Source organism: Polypterus senegalus, unplaced genomic scaffold (assembly GCF_016835505.1).
Source record: "Polypterus senegalus isolate Bchr_013 unplaced genomic scaffold, ASM1683550v1 scaffold_5467, whole genome shotgun sequence".
NCBI classification, from domain to species: domain Eukaryota; kingdom Metazoa; phylum Chordata; class Cladistia; order Polypteriformes; family Polypteridae; genus Polypterus; species Polypterus senegalus.
The window spans coordinates 1-21,876 of record NW_024385942.1 but is presented as its reverse complement, the minus strand read 5'-3'; the positions used below and the strand labels follow the sequence as shown (position 1 = coordinate 21,876).

At 37.7% G+C, this 21,876-nt stretch overlaps 1 protein-coding gene across 2 annotated transcripts; it reads right to left on the bottom strand.

Annotated features, from left to right (window-relative positions):
• Nucleotides 1-323: 323 nt before the first annotated feature.
• Nucleotides 324-13,337, bottom strand: mmgt1 (membrane magnesium transporter 1). Of its 2 annotated transcripts, XM_039743412.1 has the most exons (4): nucleotides 13,203-13,331; nucleotides 10,749-10,801; nucleotides 1,659-1,762; nucleotides 324-1,039 (listed from the first exon to the last, which is right to left on the bottom strand). In XM_039743412.1, exons 1-4 carry the CDS (start codon nucleotides 13,279-13,281, stop codon nucleotides 886-888), a joined length of 390 nt encoding a protein of 129 aa, XP_039599346.1. In that variant the 5' UTR covers nucleotides 13,282-13,331; the 3' UTR covers nucleotides 324-885. The 2 variants fall into 2 exon arrangements, with proteins under 2 accessions (XP_039599346.1, XP_039599347.1); XM_039743413.1 differs by lacking the exons at nucleotides 324-1,039; nucleotides 1,659-1,762 and adding an exon at nucleotides 3,439-3,931 and having other exon boundaries at nucleotides 13,203-13,337.
• Nucleotides 13,338-21,876: the final 8,539 nt, after the last annotated feature.

The window sequence follows — 21,876 nt, the reverse complement described above, 5'->3', positions numbered from 1 at the left end:
TCTCCCGGTCTTTCTCTTATGAAGGCGCCAGCGCTGTAAAAATGCCATGAGACACAGACGGCCACCTCTGCATCCTGCTGGGCACACTGGATTCTCGCCATGCGCTGTGCACAGAACGCTGTGATGTCGATGTGATGCGCTTTATTCAAAGTGGTGAAAATGTTTGTTCAAAATGGCAGGCAATTTGAAACTTATGAAGCATTTATTTCTGTAATATTCCATTTAATATTTTCAGGCCAAGGTAGGAGTATTGGGTATGAATGAGATTTCTACTACATTTTTAAATTGCTTGACTCCTGTATGCAAGAAATGAAACAAGTTTGTTTTTTTTTTTCCAAAACTGAATTTATTAAGTTAAAAATTATTTACGTTTTGTACATATTCCTGTTTATACTAGCTGCTTCACACTTGGTAATTGATACGGTATGACATATACTGCTTTCTTAATGTGCGAGTTTTTTGTGGTTTTTATTATTATTTTTTTAATAGAACGGTTTTAAATAAGAACATATCTTGTAACTGTCTTTATTACAAAATCCAGAATAGTAAGAAAGAAATATTGTTTCTGAAATTTGCTTTATATCCAGCACTAGAAGTGTACATCAACCACAGTGGAGTGTAAAAAAAAACAAAACTTATTGCTCTGCGCTGCTTCAAATGATGCTATATTACATACAGAATACGGGAATCAAATTTCAAAAATAACTCTGGGCGTAATTTTGAAAGTAAAAATGACACAAACACCACCAAAGGTTTTGAGTACTAAGGTAAGATGTCGTCTCTCGCCTGCCACTACCATTAAGAGGACCTTTTTATTTTTTTGTCGTCTTTTTTTTTTACACTCCAGTCACATTAAATTCTTAATCCAGAGAATCCAAATAATTCTCATTGACGCAATGGCTCCAGTTTTCGCAGCCGTAAAGGATTAGAGGGGAGTGCCTGCTGACTTGGAGTGTTTTCTTCAGGAGATCGGAAAAGGACTCTCCCACGATGATTGAAGAGGTAAAATGATGGGTGATTTCGGAGGGTGTCTAATGTCCTGCAATTAGGAAAGCAACAGTTACTTAGAATTACTTAACGTGGATTTAACTTGTAAACAGAGAGACAAAAGCTTCAAAATGTAAGACCACTACATAAATAAATCATTTGACGACAGTTTGTTTAAGGTTATGCTAACACAACTTACTGCAATACATACAAGGTTAAAAAGAATAAGGTTACTATAATAAAGCAAAATAAATTATTGTATTGCTTTTCATAGTAAGTTCTGATCTCCCCATTATATTAAAAAGTTAACATTTAATAATGTGAAGTTGAAAAATATTAGGAAGTCAAACCTTTTTAAAGACCAATTGATCTGTTGTGGCACATTTTATTTTTCTTGTTTTGATATTTTCTATTCTCCCTTAGCTCTTCCCCATTACAACAAATAGCAATTTTGCTTTGTAAAAACCGCAACATATATTGTATGATGGTATTTAGAGCAACTTGTTTATTAATAACTTTAGTAAATTCAGCCCCCCTCCCCAACCCAACCAAGAATTGGAATGAGATTCTGTGCAGAAAAGAGATAGAAAGTTAAAAAGAGTGTATACTACTCATTTATCCAGCTTTCTAACAATCTCTCAATATAAAATTCACAAATGCTGAAAACCTACTTGTTCTTTAGTTCTGATGTTGCATCCATGTCTTTAAACTCCCCGGCGATGTGTACAATGCCATAGCAAGTGACTACAAATGCCAACAAGGTCTGAAGGACTATCTAGAAGGAGAGGGCAAAGTAAATGTCAGAAAATGCCTGCAGCACTATAACATACAAAAATGCAGTTTATTGTAATTAATACAATCTTTAAAAGTCATACTAAAGAATATTCATACACACAATTTTCAAAGACACAACAATGTTAATTTAACGATTGTGGAAATATGAAAAAGACCACCTGCATAGTCAGCACAGGCATTCGCAACTTCATTGAGTTTGTATTACAAAAAATACCAAGAAAACGTACTCCGTATACAGAAGAAAGAGCTCAATCATTCAAATTTGGAACTTTGGTGAATTTTTCGTTTTATATGCATGTCACAACCAACCATTTCTTGAATTTTGCACCAAACATTGAATGAGGTAATATGCACATTTATAGATTTCACCATCACTGCATGCGAGGTAATGTTAAAGCAAGCTGCGTTCATGCAAATCGCTGGTTCTTTCGATGTTGGTCGTCAGACTGATGGTGCACACATAAAAATCACAGCCCCAAGTTTGGATGAGCAAGCATATGGGAATCACATGTGATACCAAAAATGTCAACACTAGTATTTATTAGCAAATGTGTTACTCAAAGCAAGTTTGCTGCGTTCACCCTTGTTCGTCAAGTTACGGTATTTACTGATTATTCGGCCGGTTTAGGAAAAATTTTTGTTTTTTTAATACCAGCGCCCCATAATGCTTTGTGAGGCCAGTGAGACATCCGCCGGTGCTGTAATAGCCCCAAGTATTGAATGCTGATCATTTGCATTACAGACTCTGTGAGACAAGTTATCGGTGCCTGTAGCCAAATATGCAGCTCTAACTCCGAGTTCCACATCAACATAAGAGAAGGAGATGTGTGCCCAGTGCATACATAATATTTAGCCAGATGGTGAGGCGAGAGTGAAAACAAACCTTGAAGGAGCCTTGAAACATATACAACTTAAGTAACAAGCTGTCTCTGCTTGTGAAGCTGTAGTGTATTATAATAAACAGCTATGATTTCAAAATGTTAATTGTGTCAATTGCAAGTATCCTAAGTGCTTGACTAGACCGTTGCATAGAGTAGGTCTGCAGCTCACATCTTTGAATTGCCAGCCATCAACAGGGTTTGTGAACAATTGTGAAGATGGCTTTAAACAGCCCTGACATTGTCAAATACTAGACAGTAAAACCGTCTCACTGAGTAATGTTAAAAGCCATTAAGCAAATAATAGTTGTTACCAGAACCAAGATACTAAAACCATAACTGAAGTTGATAAATGGAATTGTGAGTCATTAACCAGAAAGTCTGTTTTTCGTCAATGTTCAGGTCGATCTTCGAGGTCCATATTAGCACGTGCCTTATGAATGCATAATAATTAGCCATGTGCAGATAAAAAAAAAAAACTTTAAAGGAGCTTGACATCCCCCAGAACAGGAGACTATGAAATAACAAAAAGTTTTACTATTTACAACACGTTTTTATCTTTTTAATAAAAGAAACAGTGCAAAGGCATCAGTACAGACAGATTGGAGATCCTTCATCTTGACTTTAAAAAACAGAAAGAGCCTGTGACTTCAATCATGAAATGTCACTTTGAATTTTCTGCTTTTAAAAGGCAGACATATTTCTGACTTCTGACTACGATTTCACCATTTCTTCTTTTTTTTTTTTTTGTCAAAATCTGTCATTGTGCATCTCTGACTCCATACTTTCTATCACAGAGGCATGGTGGTGCAGTGGTTGGCACTAATGCCGCACAGCTCAGGTTGCCTTTTTGCCCACAATAATCAGTCCAGTATAGCTGGTGGATGTTTGCCTAGCAACTACGCCATTAGAATCCAGTTAAATCTAGTTCAGTTAGTCCTTCCCCAATGACTTTAATGCAGTTCCCGAAGTTCAGCAAATATCACAAACAGTTGTGTGATTTCAGGGAACCCGACAGAAAAGCAAACTTGGCAATGTTCGCTCATCACTAATCAACACACAGGTGCCGATGGATACAAACCGTATTGTAGCAGCCAGCATATTAGTAGCCTGAAGATGGGCAGGGGCATATTCGTATATTCGCTTTTCACTTTACAAGCCCAAGAAGGTTCAAGAAGGCAGGAAGAGACTCTGTGGTCACAGGATAAATAGGGCTTTGAAGAAGATAAAGTAGTCTGGGGGGATAACACAGGGATCCACAGCACTTGACCCTGGAAGACAATTGGGAACACTGTAGGACTGAATGTGACTTCTGAAACAGCGCAATAATAGGCATGGCTAGGTTCAGTAATTGTTATTTTATGAAGCGCTTCCCATGGGCACAATAGGTGGAAGATGACTCTTCTGGAAGTATGGCTCTGGATCATCCATTGTTAAATAAACACACCTGTTATTGGTCTTAACTCTCAGTGTGTTTCCATCGCAGTGCTTGTTAAAGGATTATTCTTGATGTTGTTGCAAAGTGGCCAGTTCAACGCCTGACTCTAGACTACTTTAAGAGAGTGCCATAAACCTTTTATTTGAAAGTAATCAAGTCCCTTTGAACATTACTATTATCTTCTTTTTGGTAAAGTCTTAGCATTAGTATCAGAAAACTACAAAATCCTTTTATGAGTGCCAATTTGTGGTTTAGGATTCTCAAACATGAATTGCTACTCCTCACTGAGGAGTGGGTGTAGGATGCTTCATCCCTACTTCTCATGTCATACGCCAAGGTGGGACAAATTCTTATCCTAATTAGACTTTTAGTGTAATTCCTAGGAGCAATTCTAAGATTCTGGTTTCATTTTAATAGTGGAATTGGGTTTTAGGTATCTCAGCATCCATACACACTGGTACATTACGTGACCTCTATGCCAATGAGTCCTTCTCGGAGGAGCCTTTACAATTCCATTAGTACTGACAGCACAGTAATTAACATACAAACATTTCATATTGTTACGAGTAAACAAAATTCTTGCAGTACATGTAAATCAAATGCTTTGCATCATTAGTTTATTTTTATAATTTAAAGGACATTCGTTAGTTTACTTTTATAATTTAAAGGACATTTGGCTCCCTATTCGTTTGCTCATTGAGCTTTGTTGCTGCTCTTGGCAAGATAAACATTAGCCCATCAGGAGAGTACAAAACAAGTGATTTCACCCAAGGTTTCTCATTTTTCATTGATTACACCAGTGAATGAATTACACAGAATTCCAAAATATGCCATAAGGCACTTTTGTCAGTTGGAATCAAAGCACCAGGAAGTAGCAGTTTATAGTTTTGCTGGGCTATATGGTTTCAGTACAACAATGCTTGCAACATGCAAGCTTCAAGTTAAGTTCTGCTTAATGAAAACTAGCACAAACCTAACTGTAAGATATGAATATGGACAGTTTAGTATATATCTGTTGGGAGGAAAAAAAAAATTCTGACATTTATTGAACTGTACACTAGGGATGCCCCGTGAATTTTATTATTCGGTATGGCTCTGAGGCTAAGGATCTGTGCTGGTAATCCCGAAGGTTTCCGGTTCAAATCCCCGTCACTGCCAAAAGAGATCCTGCTCTGCTGGGCCTTTGAGCAAGGCCCTTAACCTTCAATTGCTCCAGGGGCACAGTACAATGGCTGACCCTGCGTTCTGACCCCAAGGGGTGTATGCGAAAACTAACAAATACCTAATAAGAGAAATTGTATAAGGCGAAATAAAGAACAAAAAAAAAAAAATATAGCAGTGCAATTTTACGATACCCGATACAGAAATCCTATTCAACTGCTTTTTATTAAAAGTACCTCCATTATTAAAAAGGAAAATACCTTAACTTTTTCTGTAATAGAATATAAAATCTATAAATACTAAAACATTATTTATTTGGCTGATGTCTATCTACAGTATCTTACAATATTTGAGATATGCAATTGGTTCCATTTCTTTTTTTTTCCCCATTTTGGAGCATAGACAGGTGAAGTGACTTGGTCATGGGCATCAGGGCTTGAAATTGGGGGGAATCCCCCTCCCCCCTTAAATTAACACATGGGGGGATATCTGACTCAGGAGGGCAAAGGCCTACAGTTAGAAACACTTTTATAATAGAAGTACCTGCATTGGTCTCAATAGGCTAAGAAAAGAAAGCAAGTTTATATATTTTGAAATGGTAATTCTTTATAATAATTCTTTGCATTTATATAGCGCATTTCTCACTACTCAAAGTGCTCAGCAATTGCAGGTTAAGGGCCTTGCTCAAGGGCCCAACAAAGCATAGTTAGTCCCTTTTGGCATTTACGGGATTCGAACCAGCAACCTTCCGATTTCCAGTGCAGATCTCTAACCTCAGAGCCATCACTCCACCGTAGCACACAGTAGGGACAATTTAGGATTGCAATGCACCTAACCTGCATGTCTTTGGACTGTGGGAGGAAACCCATGCAGACACGGGAGAGAATGGTGACCCTGTTGTTATTGCTAGTTGTCCCATCCCTCATTCACACTGCCCTTCTAGCAATATTTGTTCTTTTTGAATCCGACTGGATTCCAGAGTTGCAGTAACTCCTTGCTGGGTTGTAACCATAAATCCTGTCATGTCTGACTCATCCTTTTTAGTTCAAGGTGGACAGTTAGTAGTGCTTAAATTATGACAAAACGCCAACAAAGAAGGAGTTAAACAACAATCCTTTGATTCTGGTTTGTGCTGCGCTGCACTTCCACTCTTGTTCAAGCTTTACCCAGCACCCCCTGTAAAAGCACAATACTCCTTTTTATGTTACAGTAGATGGAAACAGCATGTGGCTTTGCCCAGGTAAGTAACGTTAAGCTAGGAACCCTAGGGCCAAAATTTTGGATTCTAAAGAAGTTACTCTTGTCCTTATGGTCCTAGAGAGCAACTATGCAAAATTTACTCAAAATCAGTCAAAATGTTGGATTGTATAGGGAACATACAGACTGACAGTCTATTTTGTATGTGAGGGTTTTTAAGTAATCAACCAAAGCTAGGGACCCCTGTGTAAATTGTTTTGTTCAACTTGAAAGGCTTAATTAACTTAAATTGCTGCAGAACATCTGTAGGTTTTAAAGTATTAGTTGTTCCCTGAAGAAGGCCCATTTGTAACATTCTGATATTTCCTTTTTTCAGTTTTTGCTAACCTAAGCCTTGGCAGTTTACTGCTTACATTTTCACCATTTTGGGTCATCCACTGCATTTCAACTAATTACATTTGAAGAAAAACTGAGGTGTTCTAAAGCTTTTTTGACTAGTACTGTGTGTGTGTGTATGAGTGCAAAATTGACAAAGAAAAATGTTGCAGTATCAAGTAACTCCTCATCTCTGATATCCACCTCAACTAAATATTTTGATGGACTTCTACAACCGTTTATTTCCCATGTTCATTTTTTGTAATTATTAACCAATGTGACATTAAACAAGTGAAATATATATATATATATATATATATATACATACATACATACATACATACATACATACATACATACATACACACGGTGTTAACATTCAGGTGCAATCAGAAACTTGATCAGCTGGTTTGAAATTTGGAACATTTTTACAATTTATAATCACTTCATCTAAGAGTTGCTTTTATTTTTTAGTTTTACTGACATGATCATGCCACCTACCCGCTTCTAGATGAAACAGCAGTAGAACTGAGTTGCTGCGAGTATGTTCAAGCAAGATGCTGTACAGCCACAGAGCCGAGCATGGGATGAGGCAGAAGGCAGATTGTTAGCATATAAAAAGACCTCACCTTTCATTCACACAGTAAGGGAAAGTACTTACCTTAAACGGTGGTGAATAAATAAACAACATCATTATTACATATTGAATGAATAAAGAAAAGGAATTTAATTGTTAGGAACTAAATAAATAAATGCACATCTATCATCATACCTTTCTTATATGGTACACTTCTTCACACCTGCTGACATCTGACCCTGCCACATCCCATGTCCTGAAGCAGGGCGGACTTACTTCAGTATGTTTGACTATATGCTTATCAATTCTTTGAAGCTGAAATAACCATTATCTGGGTAAAATTCAAACAGTAAACTAAATAGTTGAAGATGAATATTATTTTGTTTTAAAATAGACAAACTGGCAAATTTGCCAATGTTTTTCAATGGGAGGTTTTGAAAATTCTACATTTTGTACAGCACTCGCTATCTGAAAATTTTCCATGAAATTTCAACTGTCCTCACAAATTTCCTTAAAAGAATAAATGTGCCAAATTTCAACAAACTCAGTCCACCGGGACCCGAGTTGTTCTAATACAAAAAGACACATGTCTATCACAGTAGGTACTTTTCGCGTTACTGTATATGGAAATACACCTAAAAAGTAATGTTGCATTGTAGTGCTTTGAAATAATAGTATCATCGACAACTAAATTTCAATGTAGAATTTGTTTTTCAGAACAAGTACACAATTTCTGATATATAAAATGCTGACACCAAATCTGAGTCCCGCATTACAAAATACGCGCTCAGTTGATACTTAGTGGCTGAAACTCAACATAGTGTGCAGACATGGCCAAGAGGCTGGGTTGATTGAACAAACATTACAATGGGCCACATGCATGATCCAAGCAACATCGTCCCTGGTATGACTGATTATTTTAGGCACAGTTGTTCAAGCATTTTTAGCTGCCTCCAGGGATTTTTAAAACTATATTATTAGGAGTTTACAGAGTTGCTTTTGTAAACAAAGAACATCTATCAAATGGTACTTCTTGTTAAAGGGATCTGGCCAGAATTGTTCGACATAGCAGAAAGGTGATAAACAGTTCTTTACAGTAGTGGTGTGCACAAGTTCATGCCTGAACTCATATCAAACCTTAAAAATTGGATGGTCTACATTAGCCAGAAACCATACTAAAGTTAGAATAAGAGGATAAAGAAAGCTACAGTGGTGCACATGAACACCAAAACTAGACAACTAGGAAAATGCCCCTGGCCAGAAAACTTTTGATTTGTGCTGTAACATATTTAAATGGGTGGCATAAATGGCATGAATCCATAGATTCATCCTGTCTTGTGTCAATGGTACAGGTTGGCAGCGGTAATGTAGTTCTGTATACAATGTCTTTTTGGCACATACAGACCTCTGAATACCAGCTGAGCATTGCCTGAATACCAAATTATAGTCAAGTTGTTAACTATGTGCATCCTTTTAAGGGCACAGACTACCATTTTTCAAATGGATAATTTACACAGGATAATTATCCACATCATAAAGCACACAGCATCGCAGGTTTGTTCCACAAACATCTCACAATCACAGTCCCCAAATCTCAATACAGAAGTGTATCTCTGGATTAGGGTGAAATGATAAGTTCCCAGCATGAATCTGTCAAAATGATGTGATGCGATTGAGCTGACAAGAACAAAAGCCCTGAAGAATCCTTCAGCACCTTCTTGACTATATACCTAGTGGGTTTCAGGGTGTTCTGAAGGCAAAAGGGGATTCTATGTGGTAAAACGTAGAACTACCTAATGGAGGGGCTACTGAAAGTATGTCAGCCAACAACTGCAACAGGACATTTGTGATGAAATAAGATTTGCAAAAACTTCAGTACTTCAGACACAAAGGAAAAATGTATTTTTTCCAATGCCTTTATTTTATTAAATAGTGGTCATCAATTACCAAACCCATTTCAGCATCTCTGGGCATCATCTGAATCAAGGCAGGAAACAACTCTGGACACTCCACTGGTCTATCACAGCGTGCACTCACACTTAGTTTGGATGGAAGGAGCCAATCAACCACTGCATAAATCAGCCACTCTAGGAGTATAAACTCATAAATATTTTATGTGGAGTTTTTTTAAATGTGTTTTTATTTTTATATTTTTCCCCTGTTGAAGCACATCTAGACATGCAAAAAGCTGCACTGGTTTTAAGGATTGCATATTTGATCTTTTTTTCCAATGGAGAATACAAACACACAGTTATTAATAGTGTACAAGCTGAACTGAACAGCTACTTGTAATTATAAATCATACATTTACTTTTTTGTTTATTCTTTTAACAAATGTGCCATATACCAATAACTAGCAACATAACATAGATAATACCCAGTAAGATTTCAAGTTTACTTGTGTGCCTAAAATGCTTTATATTGTCATTGATCCAGAGACCAGATAAACTAAATAATACAGAAACAGCCCACAACAACTGGAAACTGTGCCATTAACGTCTGACAGTTTTGTAATTCCGTGGTTAGCGCTCCTCCTTCATAGATCTCAAATCCAGGACCCAGGTCAACATCTCTGGGATATTCTCCAGTTAGTGTGGCCCAACCATCCACATTTCAAACAAATGCAAGCTATGTAAATTATTGACTCTATAATTGTCCCTGTAAAGTTAGAAATGGTGTGTATATTCCCCTTAATGGATTAGCACTTCATCCTGGGTTGATTTTTCATTTTGCACTCAGCGCTGCTGTGATAGGCAGAAGCTTCTTATAGCGCTGAAGAAGATTAGAAGACAGATGGATGCTTTGATTGCATTTGATCTTCCGTGAAAGTAAACATTCATCGACACACACTGACTTATACAGGGTCAAATTACAGTCACCCATCAACGTAAACCAAACTGTGATATAGAAAAGAAAACCAAAGCACTCCTAGAAAACCAAGGAGAATGCAAATTGTATCAGCATGAGGATTTCAACATAGGAGACTGTAGTTTTGATGCAGTATTTGCCACCACTGCATAAAAAACCCAAAAACTGAACAGCTATTCCATCCTCTGTACTCCTCACATTGTGTGGCAGTGGTCATGATCTCTGATGGTCCTAGCTAGAAGACACATTTGTGCAATTTAATTCAAGGTAAGGATTCTATCAGAATTTTGTATAACCACCTAAGTACCACATAAAATATTGAATCAAGTTAACTGAAGTCCTTCTGCCGTGTTCTTTACTTGGAAAATCTGCTGATTGATGGTCAATAAGTTGAGACCACAGTATCAGTCAGGGATTCAAATTATTAATTCAGTTTTCACTGCAAAACATACAATTAAAAATGTCTACTCACATCCACGGGTAGGGTTTCATTTTCCTTTTCAGTAAGTCGCATGTAGGATCGATCTAAAGGTCAAATGAATACAGTAAATTAACACTGTGAAAATCTAAGTAACTTTGACATATTTCATATAATACAGTGTATGTTTACTTAAAAAAAATATCATTCAAGCAACTGTGAAAAAATGGTTCTCAATAAATTAAAATGTCTAAAATGATACTGCAAAACTAATAGGAAAAATATTTTAAAAAAGGAAAGAATTCATTTAACAGTGCTGCAGCTAAACCCTATTATTGTTAATACACAGATTAAACCTTCCAATGAGGATTTATATTGGATGGATGGATGGATAGATAGGATAGGATCCCAAAGGGAAATTCACATACTCCAGGCGCAGATGGTGACTAGAGAAGGAAGAAAAGCTTCATTTTCCTCATTTTGTGGATTTTTCTGCGCTGCACTTTCACTTGTTAGGTCAGTGGACTTAAAAGATTCAATGCTTAGCTACATTTATAGTGTCTTTTACAAAGATATTAATACCCCTTGGCCAGTTCTCTAATATTACACAGCATATTTACTTTTTTTAACCCCCATATAAAGACATTTCAACATTAAATCTAATTTTGAGTAAGTGCTTTAATTTGAAAGTGTAGGATTTGTTTTACATTAGAATTATGTGGATGGTCACAGGTGCGAATATCTTTGCAAGGCCTAATATTATAATACGATTATGAAAAGATTTGCACGCTGATTCAATTAAATCCCGACTTTCTGATTTGAACACTCGCCTCTCCCGGTTATTCATTGGTCAGGAGTTCCGTCTTCAGTGGGTTCTTGTTCGTGTCAGCGCCAATAATATTGTAGCAAAAATGCATTTGTTTTGCACATTTTGAGCAACAAACTAGATAACAGGCATGTGGCTTATGCAACACAAGTAACCTCAGTTTGTTTTTTTCATGGACGGTTTTTCATATTGTTTGCCATTGTACAGCACTGGTCACTACTGACTTTTGTTATGTAAACTTTTTTTTTTTATATCTCCATTCTGCATGAAAACACTAAGTTAAAATTACATGAAAAAATATTTTTGGGTGGAGTATTTCTTTAATCTTCAATTACGTGTCCTGAATTGTGGTTTAAATTAACTAATAATACAAATTAACAGACATCTTTTTCCATGACTACATACAAGATAAGTATTTTTTTACATTTCTTGACAAATGTTTTTCCATTGCACCACAAGTAGTTAACATGACATACTGAATGACACTGAGCAAGTCAAAAGTGGCATCTGAACCAGCAACCCCATGTTTTACAGTCGAGTGTTTTAGCCAACACAATCCCTCCCTGCCCATGTATGTCTATGAGAGAGCCCACTTCTTCTTAGTGCTGGACTTGAAATGCAGATTCTATAGTCCTCAAATTAGACAGCATATGTGTTTGCATTCTGAGTAGCTGGAAAATTATTCTTACATCTAGCATTGTTTTATGCAGAGAGGTCCTATTTCATTCAAAAACTGTACAACCATCTTTCAACGGTCAGATGTTATGAACATTCATACTTTTAGAACACCCCATTAATTGCTTTTGCATGATCATTTCAAAAACAGACAATTTCGTTCCTTACTATAACAAGATATGAAATGCCCAAAAGATGGTAAAGACCGTCGATTGTAATCAAAATCCAGAGTACATACTGTTGTTTAAAGTGTAAAATAATGTTAACTGGTGCTGTCGAATATACTTTAAGTTTATTGATTGCAGAAGGTGCATCTAACCGTGAGAATGAGCCCTGTGTTTATTCCAATTGGTCGCTTTTTGAAGATTTCCAATACGTAAAACGATCATTTGTTTCATCCTTCGCCCATTCATAAAAGCCAGCACTATTACAAGGGATACGACTTTGCTGATCTATTGTTGTTTTAAAATGAATTTTAGCTGCCGGGCACGTAAAGTAAGTATAACAAAATGAACGTAAGACGATCAACGAGTCATACTAGTAGTAAACCACTGCTCTGTACGTATGCCATTTACTGTTGTTCGCCGTTCTTTAATACGGAGTTAATGCGCAACCGTCACGAAGTCATTCCTATGTTTAAACGGTTGTACAGTTTCGCTGTTATGTTTCTTTATTTGCTGTAACTCCCTTAGGGATAAAGGTGTGATGCATTCTAGACGACAATCCAAATGGACCTTAACGTATTCAAACAGGTTTTCTTAAACGCATTTTCTTTAAAAATTCATCAGGGTATTAAAGCGAAGACCGACAGATAACTACACACAGACTGCATACATTAATCCTGCAGGCAAGTGCACAATCGTGCTAAATGAGTATTGTTTAACCCCCACTGATCTATACCCTCCTGATGGACTTCCTAAAATGACACTATTGAACAGTAATTAGAGGTTGACATCCAAAACACCCACACGAAAAAACATGAAAAGAATGATGGAATGCACACTCACGCTGAGCCGCTGAGAAGGCAGCATGAGCCAAAGCAAAAAGCCCAATCCCAACAAGACCCTTCCAAACAGAGGACGCCATCTTCTTTTGGGAAGGAGCGAGCGTGAAGCCGCCGTGGGAAGGTGCCGACGTACAATAACGGCGACGGTGCGCAGTGATGACGTAATAGAGCACGACACTGCGGCCTGCGAGTTTCTGTCTTTCAGATTAGTTTTGATTTTTTATAGTAATGGCTGTGTTCAAAAGCGAGTTTGAAATAATGATCGTCTTTAACATGACCAGCAAATGATCTTCCTGCGCTGGTTTTTAACTGTCTTGTCGATATTAAGCTAATAACTGCAAGTAAAGACTGAGTACAATTTAATGCCACCGCATGCTGAGGTATTTAACTGGTTCACAATTACGAAGTGGCGCTTTACAAATAGCCGAGCATTTAATCTTATGCATTCTTTGTGATACATCGCATGAACGAGAATACACTTAAATTTAAGCAATAAAGCAGAACTATACGTAAAAACCAACGTAGTCTGTGGTAAACGTCCGAAGTGTCGTCTTCCGGACGCAGTTCGCGATCGAAATCGTGTACAGGCGCAGGGAGGCGGCATCAATGAGTATTTTCCTGAAGGATTCATGAAGTTTGTATTTGGAAAAATATGTTGTATGAATGATTAAATATTTGCGTTGTTTTGTTTTTTTTTTTTTGCTGTATATTTGCTAAATGATTAAATCCGTGTGGCCAATCCAGTTAAAAACCTTTTCCTCACTGTTTTATAAAACGGAGGGATGCTGGGATTATCTCAGTTTTCAGGCAGTGTGACGTGGGGTATGGAGTTGGGTTTAACACTGTGAGGCTGTGGATTCAAAACCTGCTACTGACACTGTGTGACCATGAGCAAATCACTTCAGGTTGGGGGACAAACAAACGAATAACCAGGTGTCTCTTGAATGTTAAGTTGCCTTGGATAAAGGCGTTAGTCAGATAATAGGCAATAATAATAAATGATCATGCCTGGCTAAAACATTATGTGACCCTACAAGGTTAAGTCATTGCTGCAGCAGATTAGCCAGAGACACGTTATAGCCAGAAAATACATTGTTGCAGATTAAGGCTGTTACTTAATGTATTATCTGTCAGATACTTTTTTGTTACTAAGTATTTAATCAAACTTGTTTATTCAGAGGACTTCAATTTTCAGCAACACAAATCTTTCCAGGGTGATGGCTGCCCTCACAGTTTGATTAGATATAATAAACCTTCAGAATAAACACAGCTTTAAGCAAATGTGTTTCCAACAAAACTTTTTTTTATATATCTGAACTGGGAGCTCACACAATAAAAAAAACATCAGTCAATTGGACCTAGGCGGCACGGTGGTGCAGAGGGTATCGCTGCTGCCTCGCAGTTAGGAGACCCAGGTTCACTCTGTGGAGTTTGCATGTTGCCTGCCCGGGGTTTGTTTCCTGCCTTGCACCCAGTGTTGGCTGGGATTGGCTCCAGCAGACCCCCCGTGACCCTGTAGTTAGGCTATAGCAGGTTGGATAATGGATGAATTGGACCTGTTTTCTCTATTGCAGTATTATGAAGGCCTGATTGCATGTGGCTTTGTGCAAGAGCTACTGATGGATGAGTTAACAGACAACAGCCATTCACTAGGGCCAACCAAAGAACCATCCATACAGGTTATTAGATCATGCAAATTCAGAAATGCAGTTTAACACTGCAGGCTGTAGAAAGACTGCAGCACCTACTTTACAGTATACATGAGCAATGTAAACCAGTAACCACCAAGGTGACTGGTCCGATGTAACTCTAGCAATTAGAGGGATTTTGTGTCTGCTGTGTGACAGGGCAATCCATGAAGCGGACTCGGGTTAAACCATCTGCAGACAGCCGGAAACCCAGAAGTGCAGAAAGCACACATTTATAACCATTAAGAGTGAGCTTAGACTTGTCCAGTGTTGAAAACATTCTGATGAGATGCTCCACGTGGGTAGAGGATGTGGGACCATGTACATCTATCTCATCAAGGTAAAGGTCGACCCCTGGAATAACTGCCAAGATGGCCAATATTATCTTTTGAAAGCAGCTCAGGCCTGAACTAAGTCGAAATGGTATCTTGGTATATTGGAAGACCTCGATGTGAGTGACAAATACAGTCAGGTCTCAGCTGCTGGGGAGGAGAGGTACCTGCAGATATTTCTCGGATGGAGATTTAGCTTTTTAAAGATACTAGAGCCATGAAATGGTGTAGTTTGCTCATCTGCTGTTGGTAGATGGTATTTGTCAGGAATAGCTGTCTTCTTTACTGCCCCTTAGATCAACACAAATTTATAGTTTCCAAAAAAAGTGTAATAAAATTAAAGACACATGTTTAGGTACAACTCAGGAGCATAACGAAAAAAAAAAGAAAATTAAAATATTACATTGTATTCATCCATTTTCAAACACTTACTTTATCTATTTGACAGCACTGGCTGGGGTCTCATGTCATTGCCGAGACAAGAAACACACCAATACTCACACAGTGAGTTAAGAATTGCCAGTTAACCTAACACTGTTTTAGAGATGTGAAAGAAAAACCCACACAACCAAGGGAGGAAAATGTAGGCTCCTACACAGTCAGCAAACACTTAAGAAGGGCAAGACGTTATCACAGCAGTATCAGCTACAAAAACTGGAGCCAACCCTGTAATGAACACACTCACTAACACCGGACCAGTTTAGAGCCCACACAGACTTTTGATGTTCAACAGCACTGCTGTACCCACAAAAGGAGAATATGCTGATGACGCAGACAGTAACTGGACCAAGATTCAAACTTGGTCTCCTGCAGCTGTATGGTAGCAATTCTAATCAAGTGCCACCACTATACCAGGAAAAATATTCCACTCAAAAAATGAATTAATTCTCGGTGATCATTCAACTAGTTACTGCATTAAGATAATATCCTTTGATTGAGTTTATCAAGATGAAAACTTGATTTATAAAACATATAACCTACCTTGTTTGCAGCTTTTAACCATCAAACATACTCTATAACTAAGTGTTTTTTCTCCTTAATTGTTTTATAAATTGTAATTTCTGCATGATCACAGACATAATTAGTTGGTATGCTTTCATGTTTAGTTCTTTTAATTAAGTAAAGTTGAGTCAAGTCAAGTGGCTTTATTATCAGACCATTCATCTATACACAGATATTGCAGTGACACAGAATAATGCTCTCTGAGACTCATGACAAGTGCAAGACAGGTAAAGAACTATACTATAAATAGAGAGATAAATCAATAAAGAGTAAATGAATAGATAGTAATAAATGAAAAAGTAATAAATAATAACAACAAATCTCTCTATTATACAAAAAAATCCTGGGACGAGACGTGACATTTTCAGAGAGATACCTTCACGTCCCACGAGACTTTGTGCCAAGAGATTTAACCACACCCAAGGCCGGAAATAAAAGACAAAGAGTAGATGACAAAGTAGAACGTCATAAAGAATTCAAAAATGTTGGTGCGAAACACATGCAGAGCAGGTTAGAGATAATGAAAGTACTAAAATTCGAAAGTCTCAAAAAAATGATAGTAAAGATGGCATTAGCACAAACAAACGGAAATTATTACTCGGTTAAATAACAGAACAGAGAAAAGAGATGGAATATATTGTTCAGATTTAAACTTTAAGTCAGAGACTTGTAGATCATCTAATTCATGTTGCCATCAGGGAAAAGTAGTGTTTCTTCCCAATGAAGAGGCGTATCCGCAAGAATTAAAAGATTTGTTGTTTGGCGAAAGTGAAATCCACATACGCGAGTGTCAGAGACGTGAAGTGGCTGGCACGTAGCGCAGGCTAGGGGGGTTGGTGAGCGAAATGTGCACGGGTCAAAGCCCCCTAGTAATTTTAATAAATAAATCAGGAAGCAACCAACTATTCATAAAATGTAGATACAAATGTATATACATGGCATATGGCTTCAGCCCCTTAAGGTCAGAATTGCTTACATAACCATCTATACTGTACGTAGGTGTAGTTGAGAAGCTACAATTCTGTAACACAGCATCAAACAGGGATCAACTTAAATGGCATTATCTGCTTTTGTCCATATTGGGGAATTGCTCCCCAAATTTCTTTTATTGTAATCCTTGTCACCTTCAGATATGAGAGCCATTCTTCCCTTACAGTTTTCTAGCAGTTCAAATGACATTTACAACCTCCTTTATGACCTCCTATCCTCCACCTTCTTTCCAGTGGACTTTTTTAACCAGCTTCTGTTCTCCACTTGTGCCACAAGTCCAAACCACCTCAGCTCGTTTCTCATTTGCCACATAACTGTCCACTGCCTTGCACATTTACAGTGCCACAAAATTATGATAGAGTCTTCAGTTCAACATTTACAGAGTATCTTTTTATCGTTTATATGTTGATACAGGCATGATTCATTTGAATCATGACCATAGATGAAACAATATTTTATGGTGTATGCATCATAAGTAAACAAAAGGAAAGAAGTGACTTTGAAAAACTGAGTGGCTGATGATAGAGTGGGGATGATTTATTCGAGTGTGTTAACAATAAAGTGTCATGGAAGCTAGTGCAATAAATAGGTTTTACCTTACCTTCTTTCATGATCTTGAAGAACAGTATTGCTGCTAAGGTAGTTGAAAATAACGTATTAAAGTTCATACATGACACAGTTTTGTTATCAATTTTTATTACTGTTGTTTCTGATACATCTTTCGTAAAAGACACAATAATCCTTTTTTACTTTTCACAGGTGCCCAGAAAATCTATTTGGTGATTAGTATAGCTCCCATCACCATGAATTTGAATAAACATATGAAAAAACTGGATGGCTGGATGATTAGTAGCCTTTATCCTCAAGCAGTTAATCAACCAGACAGATGTCACAAACAATCCAAAAGGTTTTATCAATAAACAACTTCATTATGGCCAAACACATAATAAAGTAATTATGAAATTATGTAGTGTTAGGTCATTTAATGGGCAAATCACTTTTCATAAATTAAATCATACAAGCCATTCACAAGATGCAGGTCTTGGGCTGGCAAAGAGGTGCTGGAGACAGAACAGTCACAGAATGGAAACACAACAGGGAAAGGCCTTGCTCCAAAAGAGGAATCCACAGCAGTAACAAGTGTGTCAGTATGAGAAAACACCTTCTGGAAACAATGAACCATATGTGTTTAAAAGGTGCTCTGGAAATAATATGTGGAAGCTGAAATTGACAGGTCATGGAGGAGAGCTTGAAGTCCAGGAACCACTCTCCCAAACCAGAATTGGATTTGAAAGCCGCGGTCTTCCATTGTCACATTAAAGTATGAAGGTGAGTTGGGGCAGACTTGACTAGCAGATTTTGGGAGGTAGGTGAGGCTTTCATGGGTGTGGGACTGTGATTTTGGTTGGTGTGCAAGTCAACCAGACATCTCACCTAACAGTAAGAAGTTTAAATATGTGTGTTAAAAGCAGCCATGACTTGTTTTGAGTCATTTTGATAATTTTGTGTTCCCCATTTAATTATTCCTCGCTCATGTATAAATCAATAAATCTCTGGGCTTTGGCACTTTCTGTTCAAAGTTACTGTCATATACATTCGTTGTAGAGCACAATCTCTCAATGTCAGGCCATTTTAGATTTACCAGGTAAACATTAGATCTGGAGTATCTGGTTGGAATCACCCAGCCTTAAGGAGAATAGATTCAAACCCCTTGCCCTGTATCTTTTCTGTTAGGCAGTAGAGCTAATAACCTTGTGGCAGCACTGGCCAAATTATAACCAGATTATTTTTATATTTAAAACTATGAGTAGCTTTGCCTGTTTATAGAAATATCAGTCATGTCCACACTATTAAAAAGTAATTCATTCTAAATAATATCCCCTTTTTTTCCCTTACTGGCATATTTAGGTTATGCTTTTTCATTCATTTAGCTGCTCAAATCTGATTCTTCCAGCATTTTTTGCTGTCAGTTTCCAGTGACCTATCGCTCTTTCATCCACACACTCATAATAAATAGTTAACAAAATAGAATGGATAAAAACAGAAAAAAAAATGTGTCTCTTAAAGTCTCGATAAAAGGTGTAGAACTGTACTTAAGGCTGACTTTCCTGCAGTAACTTATAAACAAGCAGATGGATCTGAGAAGTGTTGGAGCACGGTTAGGATGCAGCAGCTGAAAAAAATCAGGCTCTGTGCGCAAGTAAATCAAAGGTTATAGGGAGTGATAAAAGCACATAAGCTGTAAATCTTGGCCGATTTTAATATTTAAGGCTGAATGTGTGTTTGTGTGGGTTTTCCAGGTATACAAATTCAAACTGTTGAACCTATCATTACCAAATTTTCCACTGATTCCCAATTTTTACATGGGAAGACAATAAGCTATGTATATACTTCCTTTATCCTTAAACAGTTTAAATCACAAGCGTCTGTTGTTTTCATAGTTAAAAAAAAGTGAATTTATTGTTAATAGCTGAGCTGAATAGTTCTTTATTTTATTAAGAAATTCTATATTGTGATCTAAAATTGAGGTAAACACTTTTCGGACAAGTGTTTATACGGCGGTTGTTTTTTCTTTTTTTAATTGCTTCCCAGCCATTTTACTACCGCCTCCTCATTTCATAACCTGTACCTGCCAAGCCAATAATACAAAAACCTATTAGTGTCAAAATAAAGAAGCAATGCTTATTCAGAATCCGTCAACAGACAAGATTATTCCATATATCTTTCACTTTGGGTGATACATCAGGAGTGAAGCTGGACGCCAACGCTATTCTTTAAAAACCATCGAAGTAATTATTCTCTATATCTCTCCAAATACTTTCTCTAATTTTTATAAAACACTTTCCATTGGTCTAGGCTATTGTGGAAACTGCTCTGCGGCCTTTGCTTTGAACATCTTTAAAAAAAGAAACAAACTTCGATTTTATTTCGCAATTTTGTAACTTACTTTTTGCCACTTCGCAGAAGCGGTGAATTCTTTAAACTGGTTAATATGTTCTGCTATAAACACTTAAGACTCGACTGTACAAATTTCGCAAGCTATTACTAGACGACTTCCGCGGTTGTACAGACGTCTAGTAAACGACGTGACGCGACGCAACGCACGCATAGCATCACCGACGCGCCGGCGATCCCTCGTCACGTGACATGGGCGCTCAGCCGGGGGAGGCGTGAGTGTGGAGCACAACAGGAACATCATCGGCAGCAGCTGAGACGCGCTGAGAGTTGAGCGCTTTACTATGGGTACCAAAACACGAAAAGTGGTAGCTTTCCGGGGTTCGAAAACCCTGCCCTTGTTATCCTTGCTTACGTTGCTGCTGTCTGTGTGTCTCTGCCAAGCAGAGGATAGTGCAATGGAGGACATAGTGACAGAAAAAGAGGCCGAAGAGAGCCACCGGCAGGACAGTGTCAACCTGCTGATTTTCATCATGCTGCTCACCCTTACCATCCTTACCATCTGGCTATTTAAACACAGGCGATTCAGGTTCCTTCACGAAACTGGACTGGCCATGATCTACGGTGAGCAGCTGCCCGCCCGTCGCTGTCTGTCTGTCTTTTATGGTAATGCGTGGCTTATGAGCACGACCCCCCCTCCCTCCTGTACGGACCGCGTTGGAGTTCGGTTTGAGGAGTAGGCGGAGGAGGTAAGGGGCGATGGCCGACCTGCATCGCATCTGATTAGGTTCCTTCACGGTAAAAAAAAATTATAAGATAAATTAGTAAGCCCCTTCCTTCGCCATTCATGTAGCGCCTTTCATCGGGCCATCACGTTAGAGTAGTTCACAGGTGCATTTAATGTCGGCAGGTATTGTTGATAGATATTTAGAAAAGAAGAAGTGACTAGCAGAAAGAGGTTCTTGAGCTGAAAGTGAAATAAGGCAACAGAAAACACAAGCATCACAGCCTGAACCCTCAGTTATTCTGCAGTCCTCATGGAGCAGGTGTGGGTAGGTGTAGACTTCAGGGATAATACCAGCATGAAAGGTTTATTTTTTTAATTTTTACATATTTTCCCAATAACTATGTGCCTTCACAAGATTATAATTCAGCTGAAAACAGAAATGTAAGCTTTAGAAACAAGTATATAGTACAGGAGTATCACTGTAAAGCTTGGCAGGCTGTTTCCAAAATATAATGCAGGGGGAATTCTGCAATTTGGAGTGAAGAGGTTGGTCTTCAAATCACATTTTAATATCCCAAGATGTTGGAGCCTCTTTAACATACATGGGAGGAGAAGGTTCCACTGCAGCTGATCTAAATAAACCTTCAGCAAAAGTTGTTAAAACAAGGCTGTGGATAGTCAAGACTACTGTTAAATTACAATATCTTAGTTTAGTTAACAGTTTAACGGGATAAGGACCATAGGTACATATTCTTTAGATAGGTCCATAAGTAAATTTAGTTTAAAAATATTTAAGTATTTTGGAAAACTAGTGAGTCACATAACCTCAGCAAAAACTGCATTGAATTATTTTGAAGTGTTTTAGATTTCTGTTTATATGTTAAGTCAGGCTCTTCATTAATTGAATGATTATCTTAGCTGTTCATAATATATATTTTTTGTTTGTTTACAATTTAAGTTCGCTCACAGTTTACATTTCTTTTGCCTGTGATGTGTTCAGAATATGTTCTGCTTTCCTGTGATCCTATAATGAAAAATATG

Bases quoted from the DNA above. Each gene is read 5' to 3' on its own strand.
- mmgt1 (XM_039743412.1), bottom strand. From the start codon at position 13,281: ATGGCGTCCTCTGTTTGGAAGGGTCTTGTTGGGATTGGGCTTTTTGCT. The intron at 10,802-13,202 runs GTGAGTGTGCAT...TTTGACCTTTAG, and splicing joins TGCCTTCTCAGCGGCTCAGC to ATCGATCCTACATGCGACTT. The intron at 1,763-10,748 runs GTGAGTAGACAT...CTCTCCTTCTAG, and splicing joins ATGAAACCCTACCCGTGGAT to ATAGTCCTTCAGACCTTGTT.